The 11,316-nt window shown below is 30.4% G+C and overlaps 1 protein-coding gene across 1 annotated transcript; it reads right to left on the reverse strand.

Annotated features, from left to right (window-relative positions):
* Window positions 1-358: 358 nt before the first annotated feature.
* On the reverse strand, window positions 359-4,538 carry LOC145048544 (long-chain-alcohol oxidase FAO2-like). Its single transcript, XM_078997068.1, has 3 exons — window positions 4,261-4,538; window positions 2,316-2,591; window positions 359-2,244 (listed from the first exon to the last, which is right to left on the reverse strand). Exons 1-3 carry the CDS (start codon window positions 4,480-4,482, stop codon window positions 502-504), a joined length of 2,241 nt encoding a protein of 746 aa, XP_078853194.1. The 5' UTR covers window positions 4,483-4,538; the 3' UTR covers window positions 359-501.
* Between the last annotated feature and the right edge of the window lie 6,778 nt (window positions 4,539-11,316).

The following is an 11,316-nucleotide window of genomic DNA, read 5'->3' on the forward strand; positions in this document are numbered from 1 at the left end:
TATCTCAATCCATTAAATTCTAATAAGTTTAATAGAGTATCCCATTAGTTATTACTACTTCCAGTGATAGACGCATATCTTAATATTATCTTGTGTAACATGTTTTATTATAAATTTATAATTCAAATTTTGAATTATACATCCAAACGCTCCTTTAAGTAACATGGTTATATTCCAAATTTTAGAAAATCATTTTTCATCATTCCCAACATGTGTTGGGTTATAATGTGGTATCCAACGCATTGATGCAACTATATGAAACAAAATTTTCTTTATAACGGGTCGATACAGAACGTTTTTTTTACAACCATATAAACTTTTAGTTTTTTCTATCAACTAAACAAACTAAAACAGAAGCTTAGCATCTTATATTCACCTGATTATATGCTATTTGTAATGATTCTTTATTGAAAACTTTATTTATGTAACAAACATAATATAATCTCATAAATACAAATACAATTGATTGATTAAAAACTCACAAACCTTCATTTTCCAAAATTAATCGGAATACATCCCTTTCTCCATTGCGTGAGCTATTTTCTTGGCTATGCAATAAGCAGTCGATTCAATAGTCACCATCGGATTTACTCCGACAGCTGTCGGTAGTACACTGCCGTCACAAACAAACAACCCTTTTGCTTCCCAAGTTTCTCCATTCACATCCACACCACCTTCTTCTTCATTGCAACCCATTCTACAACTCCCCATCTGATGGGCTGACCCATATGTAGTCCAATTCACACCTCTAGATTTGGGCCCTCCAACAGCCGACACATCATCAAGAAACTCCTCCAAATCCGAATCCTTAATTCCTCCGGTTTTCAACCGTTGCCCGTCGTTCCGGAATGTTCCAACTTCTTCCGCACCCGCGGAAACAAGAATCCTCAACGCTCGTCGTAAACCGATTCTTAGATTCTCTTTATCTGTCTCGTTGAATCGGTACTTGATCTTCCCCACTTCCCTAACCTCACCGCAACTTTCATCTCTCACCAATGAAAAAAGTTTCACAATTCTCGAGTATTTTACCAAGTTGTCCTTCATATCCGCCCCCGATACCCACGGAAACATAGACGCAAATGTCGCCGGTCCCAGTGAGGCGACTTCTATAATCGCCCGGACGTTAACGTTTTCGTTAACATCTGATGGTTCTCTGACTTTATGAAGGGAGGTAATGATACCTCCCTCATAACACTTTCCGTCAGTTTCAACTCCTGAAACTGACGGGAAATGACCCCATGCTAGTAACACAGGATGTAGGTGTAGGTTCCGCCCTATGTGGCGGTTCGTTAGCCCGCTCGAAACCAACAACGGCGGTGTCGAGAGGGAACCACCGGCGGCAATCGTGACCCGTGACTCGAACCGGAGTTTTCGAGTGATGATGCTACTTTCGGCGGTGGCGATCACGCCTCGACATCTTTTCCGGTCGTCTATTACGATCCTTTCTGCTTTGCAACCGGTGAAGATCACCGCACGGTTTTCCACCGCGTCGACTAGCCAAGTTGAGTCGGTGCCTTTTTTGTCACCGGTTTTACACCCGTAACCACACGAACCGCAATAATGATTTTCCGATGAGTTTTGGGGTATCACCCCCACGGTCAAGCCGAGATTCTCGCACCCTCGCCGGAGCATTTTGTTTTGAAAGCTTTCGTTGGTGCAAGTCTCGGTAACACCGATTCTCTTGCAGACGGCTTCCATGGCGGAGCGGTATTCGGCGGCCCCAAACATCGGAATCTTTTTATCCACCACCCAATTTTCAAGAACGTAATCCGGCGTCTTGATGGAGGCCGACCAATTAATGGCGGAGCCACCACCAAGAGTTGAGCCGGACAAAATCATGACTTTCGCATCTAATGTCGAGAGTACCCCGCCCTTTTCATATAGTTCATTCATTGAAGGACCTTCTAAAAGCGAGTAATCATCGGGGCAAAAGTAATGACCTTTTTCAATAACCACCACTTTCTGGCCAGAGCTGGCCAGGACAGCGGCGGCAACACCACCACCACAACCGGATCCGATGATTACCACGTCACATTTGATGTTGTAAAAACCGTTCTCATCATCTTCAATCAATTCAAGTCCTTTGTTTCTAACCAACTTTTTAAAACTTGCATCACTTTCTTTCTCCGTTTCGATAACACCTTTATCAAGTGGTCTCTCTTTTTTATTGTTCGAGGTTTTGTTTGTTGATTTGACTTGGTATCCGATGGCTTCCCATGACGGGTTATCTGAATTTTCATCAGTCTAAAAAAAAATAAATCAGAAACTTTTGAATTTAGAGTTTAAGAATTTGAGAGAGTTTTTTAACGACTTACGAGTGAGAAGAATATGTAGAAGACCATAAGCTTGAGCACTAGGAAGACAAGTCTGAGAGGGATGTAAGATGTGTATGTATTTGACCATTTTTGAAGAATTTTTTCTCTTTTGTTCAAATTTAGATCATGAAAGCTGTGAATAAATGGCCATTTGGTGTCGAAACACATGAAACCACAGACTAAAAGGGTTCCCAATTTAGTGGATAGAAGCATTAGAACCAATTTCACCAAGAACACTGCTTCTGGTGGGTATCTCTTCATCATTTTCTCGGCAATCTTAACGCAAAACAACATTTTATTAGTTGAAAATTAAGTGCGAGAACAACAATCACAATAAAATTGTCATCAATGTAATTTCTTTATCGAATGTCTTAAAAAAACTAGTATTTTGTAAATGTCACAATTTTATTTTGGCACTTTTTATATTGTATTAGTAACCAAAATTGTTATTTTAGAAGAAATATTAAAATATCGTTTTTTTCATACTATGTAACTACTCACGACGTAGCAAATTGAAGATTACGGGTGCAAGAATACGTCAAAGATACAGTTAGTTGATCATCAGATCAACCAATCAAATATCTGGATTCCTACTTATTTCGTAAATGGAATTCAAACGTGACATACATGTTCGTACCCGTTTATAATTATTAAAAAATTCAAATTTTGATACTGTATTTTTGTACATATTGTACAACAATAAATCTATAAGAACAAATAAATTATAAATACAGTAAAATATGTGACAACATGAACATCTTGAACGAGTCAGGTTGTTCTGGCTTGACTGACCGATATGTTTCTAGTCTATAAATAAATAATGTCTCAATTCTCAAAAATAAAATTATATTATCAAAATAAGAATATAATTTTTTAATAAAATAATTTGATTTCGTAGATTCAAATGTTAATTTTAGACATATCAAATTTATTTTCTTTTTTTAACGGTTAACAATACACACCCTCTATAATTATAAATATTGTTAATATTAATCATTTAGATCGAACAAACTATATGTTGACAACCAGTCAAATAATAATTATAGCAACAAATATTGGACCACAACACGAAATCATCAATGAAATCATAACGAGGCTATAAATGGATTTAAAAGTAAAGATATTTAACGAAAAAATAATTAAATGATTTCCTACTCGAAAACAAGAAACAAGTTGAAGTATCAAATTAAATCCAGATATTAAATATCCATTGAAAGTTAATAAAGAGACAAATGAATATAACAATAATCTGTTAAAAGCAAATTACAAACAGAACAAATTTATTTATTTATCGTATAAACGTATATTATCGGATAAATACATAATTGATCATTTCTATCCAATGTTTAATGTAACTGGATAAGCTTTGTTGACAACCTCAAAAAGGTCAGAAACTCAGTGAAATATAACTGATATCGATTTAGAAAAGTCTGATACGATTTGTTTCATATTCAAAGGTAGTAGTAAATCAACATCCAAACAATCATATTGAGGTGGAAACTTTTGTTTTTTCTGCTTATACTTGTTTTTAAGGAAATCTTACAGTTTTTTAATTTGCATCTCAGTTTACTAATTCGAGCAATAGCAACAAATCACAAGTAGTTTTTTTTTTTTTTTTTTTTTTTTTGGGTCAGTAAATAGAATAATACGATCTTTGTTCATGGTATGCTTTTTTAAAAATATTTGGTTCTAAACATAGAAATCGTATTATGCGCAAATTCCAAAACAATTAATTTCACTTATGATTTTTGTTCTTAACCTGTTGAAAAGTAACAATTAGGCAGTATTTCCTACTCTTTTGTGCGATTGTAAGTTTTAATTTTTAACAACACACCTAACTTCAACGATCATCCGCGAAATTCACCAGAAACTAAGCAAAACTAATATCGGAATTGAAATTTCTCGAGGGTTTAACGGAACATAAATCGAAAGAGAAAAGGCAAACCTCTTGAGGAACAGGAGGCTGAGATCCAGTAGCTGAATAGAAGGAACAAACAGATTGATTAGGGCTAGGGTTAGGAGGAGGCACAATGGGAGGGATGAAAGCTTCACAGATGGCAGCCAATGACTGGATTTGAGAGGATGAGAAACCATGGCTGTACTTTTCATTACTTCTTCTTCCTCCTCTTAACAATGGGTGATGCCCGTTTCTTCCTTCTTCAGACATTATTGTTTGTGTGCACAACCCAGATTATCACAAAACAGGGAGTAATGGAGTCTCAATTCAGTGGCACAATATATATATATATATATATATATATATATATATATATATATATATATATATATATATATATATATATATATATATATATATATATATATATATATATATATATATATATATATATATATATATATATATATATAGGCTAAAGTGAATATACCTAACAACCTTATATAAACTTACGTACCTAACTTTATAATACTACATCGGTTTATATCAAATTTACATTGTAATTGCCTAAGGTTCTTAAACTTCAACCACATAACTTGATTACTTCCAAAATCATTGGACTTTCAACAATATCTTTTCTTTTACATCACGTCTTTCTATCGAATACCACCTGATGGGCTTCATATCCTACCGCTACAAATGAAAGGATGTAGGAGAAATATAATGATAAATTTTCAAATTTTTTGAAGTAAATCAAGTTTAGGGATGAAGTTTAAGAATCTTTGATGATTGCAATGAAAATTTAATGCAAAATGACGTAGTTTGATGAGGTTAGGTACCTAAGCTTATATAAGGTTGTTAGGTATATTCACTTTACCCATATATATATATATATATATATATATATATATATATATATATATATATATATATATATATATATATATATATATATATATATATATATATATATATATATATATATATATATATGGTAAATTACACCAATCATCCCTCGTGTATGTGTCCAAAAGCACGTTTGGTTCCTATTTTCAAAAATTAACTTGGACCGTCCCTCATTTGGTTAAAAGTTGCATGCTTCGTCCCTCGCAGATATAAAATGACTATCTTGCCCTTTTCTTTTTTCTTTTTCATTTGTTTATAATTTATATACTATTTTTTTTTGTTAAGTATAATTTTTAGAAAATGAAAATTCCACTTAAATTGGTTCTGAACCTTTTCACCATCAACGACCTCCTACAACCAGTCACTTCTGACACCGGTCACCTCCGGCCACCAGCTAACTCCGACAAACACCACCATTCATCTCCAAAAATAAAAAATAAACTTGGAATTAAACCCTAAAATAAAACCCAAATCCATACCCTAGATCTACAAATCAGTTAAACGAAGAAGAGAGATGAAAGGATATGAGAAACACTGTGGTCGGACACCAACTATTCAATCCCTTATCCTACCATTGCCATGAAACCTGGAACTCCGGTTGGTTTCTCCCCAAACTTGTTTGAAAAAAAATCCCAGAATTTGTTTCAGTGAGGAGAGTTGATGTGATCTATTCGGACATTGTTCTTCTTCCACCAGACGTCGTCGTTCCCCTCCCTTTCCTTCCTCTTTGTCTCGAAACTCAAGGAGCTGATGATCTGTTAGATGATGGTGTAGATATGAGACAATGGTGCAAAGATGTTGGTCCTCTAACTCTCTTTAAGACAATGGTTCGAAGACAAGGATGGTTTTCAGGTGCTAGGGTTTCCGGCGAAGAGGTGGTGACGATGGCTTACAGGTAGAGATCGACATTTTCAAGTGGCGATGACGATGTTGTAAGTGGCTTCAGACGTTGATGGATGTAGAGAGAAGTTTCATTGGAGGTTAGGGACGATGATCGGAATAGCCACCAGAGGGAGTGGCCGTCGGAGGGAGTAGCTGCCGGTGATGGTTTAAGGATGGTGGTTTTGGGTTTCTTGGAAGAGGTTAGAGACAAGAGGAAGAAAAATATCGATAGAGGAGATGATGAGGTGGGTGGGAAGGTAGGACAGAGGCCTTTTTTTCTTTTTTAAATTACTAATAATAATAATAACATTAAAATAATGGAAAACAAATGCACAAAGGGCATTATAGTCATTTCAGATCCGACAAGGACTAAAACCGCAACACAATAATTTGTTAGGGACGAAGCGTGCAACTTTTAACGACATGAGGTACGGTTCGAGTTAATTTTTGAAAATAGGGACTAAACATGCTTTTAGACACATGCACGAGGGACGATCGGTGTAATTTACCCATATATATATATATATATATATATATATATATATATATATATATATATATATATATATATATATATATATATATATATAAGGTGACGTTCAATAAAGAATTATAATGTTGAACGGAGTGGTGTCACCGAAACTACACTCCCTTCACCGCCACATGTGCGTCACGTTATTTTTTACCATACAAGTGTGGTTTTCTTGCAACACCAAGGCTGGTGTTACACTTTTATTTATTTATTTTTTTCTTTTTTTTTTTTAACTATTTTAACTTAATAAACTTTTTTTTTTAATAAAACAACATATACTTGAAAATTAAAAAACCTAATACATTGAAAATTCAAAAAACATTACATTGCATTTTAAAAAAAAATACACATGAAAAAAAAAACGCAGTTTTGAGATTGGTGAAAATCTTTAAAATTAAATAGAGAGAAGAGTGTTTTTTGTTTGAAAAAAAATGAAGTGTATTAGTATTTTATAGAAAAAAAAACTAATCAGTAGTATTTTGACCTGATTCCTCCCAACCAATCATATTGCACGGCTATAGAGGGTAGTGGTGCAGCCAAAACCGCAGTAGACCACAGTGAGGGGCGGTGTTCGCGGCTGAGGTGGCATAAATCGCGGCCCCAAACCGCGGACACTCCCTGCAGCCTACTTAACCAATGAACCAATCTTTTTTTCAACTTTAGAACTTATTTTTTATCAAAAAAAAAACTAAAAATACAGAAATTCATAATTTTTTATCCTTCTTCCAATGATATCAAGTTCGATTTTTTTTTTACATCAAATTCACAATGTGATTTTTGAAAATCCACAACGTGAATCCGGATTCACACGGTGAATCCGAATAATACTTTTCACATTCGCAATGTTAATATATGAATATATATATATATATATATATATATATATATATATATATATATATATATATATATATATATATATATATATATATATATATATATATATATATATATATAAAGGCTTATGCGAAAATACAATAATTTACGGAAACACAAAAAAAGTAAAAACTGTGAAATTATGTCACCTCATTCTTATATTTTGAACAAAAATTCATCTAAACTTTCAAATACATTATAATAATCGATGATACATGAGAAATTATTTTATATTATCAAAGCATGTTTTTTTTTTATATTTTTATTAGAGTTTAGGTCATTTTTTGTCACTTAACTTTTGGTTTTGTGTTCATTTCGTCACTTAAGTCTTTTTAAGTTTTAAAAGGTCATCAAACTTTTGGCTTCGTGCTCATTTAGTCACTTAACTTTTGTTTTAGTCACATTTAGTCACCAAACTTTTAAAATTGTATTCATTTAGTCACTAAACTTTTAAATTTTTTTAAAAGTTTAATGACTAAATGAGCACAATTTTAAAAGTTAGGTGACTAAATAAACACAAATCTAAAAGTTGGGTGACTAAATGTGACCAAATCAAAAGTTAAGTGACTAAATGAGTATAAAATCAAAAGTTTGATAACCTTTTAAAACTTAAAAATAGTTAAGTTACCAAATGAAAAAAAAAAACCAAAAGTTAAGTGACCAAAAATGACCTGAACCCTTTTTATTATGAAAACTTAAATTTAAAAATACTTAAGAACGTGAAAAAAATAGTTGCTAAAACCACTTTTAAATTTATATCATCATAACACTCTCAAATATAAACTTATTATCAATAATTTATTGCTAGTAAATTTAATTTCTAAAGTATATTATTTGTTTTCACATTTTCGCAAAATATTTATGTATTCGCATGAACCTACTTATATATGGCATGCTAATTTTGAGAGATATGACGATGCGATCCTAATTACTCCTCGTCTTGAAGATTAAAAAATAAAATAAAAAATTATAAATTGCAAAAATAAAAAGAAAATTTTGAATTTTTTTTTTAAAATATTATTTTCGTTATTTAATTTATCAAAAAATATAAAATAATATAAAAATAAATTAAATTAACGTTTTTTTCGAAATATAAGTGAAACGTTTTAATAGAATATTACACTGTAAATAATCAAATCGAAGTTTTAGAAATGTTAGTATATTTTAATATTCTAATAAAATTCGTAGATATGTTAAAATATTTTAGTATTTTATTTGAATTGTTAGATTTGTTAGAATATTCTAATATTCTATTAGAATATTTTAAATATTTATAGTTAAATATTCTACTATAATATTCTAACATTTTAACAATTCAATTTGAATACTTACAGTATAATATTATATGAGAATATTTCACGTATATTTTGAAAAAACGGTATTTTTTATAATATAAAAGACAAAAATAATATTTAAAAAAAAAGTCAAAAACTTTTATTTATTTTGCATTTTAAAAAATACTTTTTTATTTCCAAAATAATGGCTAGGATTGTGTTCCCATGTTTCAAAAAATATATAGTCTCAAATGAGTCTAACCTTATATATATATATATATATATATATATATATATATATATATATATATATATATATATATATATATATATATATATATATATATATAGACACACACACACATACATACACACTAGTTTATAATCTGTGTGAACCATAGTTACAAAATTAATTAAAATTTCATAGTAAATACTCAAAATTATTAATTAATTATTTTAAATAAAATATTAAAATATTATTTTTTAAATATATAAAATTATAATCATTGATTCAAATAAATACGTGAAATTATATGAATTTTATTTTATTTTTTATTCTAATGTTATTAATTTAATTTAATTAGGGTGAAATTTTTAAATTTTAAAATTTAAAATGGATAATCAATAGGTTGACAAGTGGTATGACATTATTTAGGAGTACTAATATAGTCATACATGACAAAGTAATGGAGAACTAAATTGTGGGAGAAAACCAACAAACTTTTTATTTATAGTGAATTTAAGTACAAAATTTCAAATGTTCATGTACATACATGTATCTAAGACAATTGCAAGAAAAAAAAATTATATGCATGTACATATGCATATTTTTTTGAAAATGTATATTTCCACAATATATATATATATATATATATATATATATATATATATATATATATATATATATATATATATGCATTAAAAATGTTTTTTTTTTTGAAAAATTCTTTTTTTAATCTTAATTTCAAAATATAAGGTCTATTTTCACTTATTTGAAAAAATATTGTTTTATTTTTATATATTTTTTAAAATCAGCGAATGTATTCCTTACATTTCAAAATTAATATTTAAAAAAAGAATTTTTCGAAAAAATACATTTTTAATGCATATTCATTTTTTTGTGTGTGTATGCATATTTTTAAAAAACATGTGTATATGTAAATGCGTAATTTTTTTAAAAACATTAATGCTTATATATATATATATATATATATATATATATATATATATATATATATATATATATATATATATACACACACACACACACACTAGTTTATAACCCGTAAGAACCACAGTTATAAAATTAATTAAACTTTTATAATAAAAACTTAAAATTATTAATCAATTATTTTGAAATAAAATTTTTTAAATAAATTATTTAAATAAATTGTTAATTAAGTGATTTTTTTAGTTATATAAAATTATAATCGTTAATTTAAATAAATATACGAAATTATATCACTTTATAATATATCTTAATTTTATTCTATTTTTTTATTTTAATGTTATTAATTTAAGACCAAATTAAGAAAATGGTCCATGTGGTATGCAAATTTTTTGGGTTTTAATCCAAACCCCGTGTTTTTTGGATCCTTGGTCCATTTGGAGTGATTTGTATGTGGAATTAGTCCCTGGACTTAACTATCGTTAAATATGATCAGTTAACCCCTCCTCATGTGCCTCGCACATGAGGGTAAATTTGTCATTTCATATGTAAGGGACCATTTTTGCATAATCCATTTTTTTGGCTTATTTGACCTTTACCCTCTCTCTCTCTCTCTCTCTCTGAAATTTCTTCCTGGAAATTAAAACACACGCACACAACTTCATCATCTTCTTCTTTGGTCACATTTCTTATCCTCACTATCCCTGTACAGTTAGTTAATAAACAAGATACATAAAGCCAAATATCTGAGAATCAAAGTAGAAAATAAAGCCCTTAGATTTTCAAATCTTCCTCCCAATCTAGAAAAAAACAACCCAAAATTCTCATCAAAATCAAGTTTAGATAAAAAAAAAACGCATACAGAAATCCATGTATCTGGGATAGTTGACGACTTAAAGCTAGTCCCTTTGCACAAGATCGTATCTCTCAGACCGTTGTGAATTTACACCCAAATGCAGGTTTCCGATGATGGGGTAATTGTGGAATGTCTCTCTCTCTCTCTCTCTAAGAACTGTTATTGCCTCTTGATTATGTCAGCATGTTCATATTCAATCTAAACAATGCTTTCAAGAAGAAATCATGCACGCAGAAGAAATAATTCACCCGTGATCAGAAGAAATCAAGCATGCAGAAGAAACCTATGAGGTTAGTAGTTCATCAAGTTTGATTTCAGGTTTTGATTTCAGGATTTGGTTTTGATTTGTTTCGATTTCGGGTTACTATGGTACGAAGGTGGATAGATTTGCAAATTGTTATTATATTCTATTATGTGTGTACAACCTATAATGTCGATCTATTTTTCTTCCATACATAGTCTTTCATTTTGATTTCTGTGTTTGATTACAGCCTCAAGTTCATCCCAAAATTCATGTAACCGTCTTACCCTCTTCCCATTCTGTTTTAGTTCCCAATTTTTCCTCCACTTTCGATGGGATGAAAGGGTGGGAGTGTTTCTTTTATGGCAA

This window comes from Lactuca saligna, chromosome 5 (genome assembly GCF_052625555.1).
Source record: "Lactuca saligna cultivar CGN05327 chromosome 5, ASM5262555v1, whole genome shotgun sequence".
In the NCBI taxonomy this organism is placed as follows: domain Eukaryota; kingdom Viridiplantae; phylum Streptophyta; class Magnoliopsida; order Asterales; family Asteraceae; genus Lactuca; species Lactuca saligna.

Bases quoted from the DNA above. Each gene is read 5' to 3' on its own strand.
- LOC145048544 (XM_078997068.1), bottom strand. From the start codon at position 4,482: ATGTCTGAAGAAGGAAGAAACGGGCATCACCCATTGTTAAGAGGAGGA. The intron at 2,592-4,260 runs GTTTGCCTTTTC...TTTTGCGTTAAG, and splicing joins AGCCTCCTGTTCCTCAAGAG to ATTGCCGAGAAAATGATGAA. The intron at 2,245-2,315 runs GTAAGTCGTTAA...ATTTTTTTTTAG, and splicing joins TCTACATATTCTTCTCACTC to ACTGATGAAAATTCAGATAA.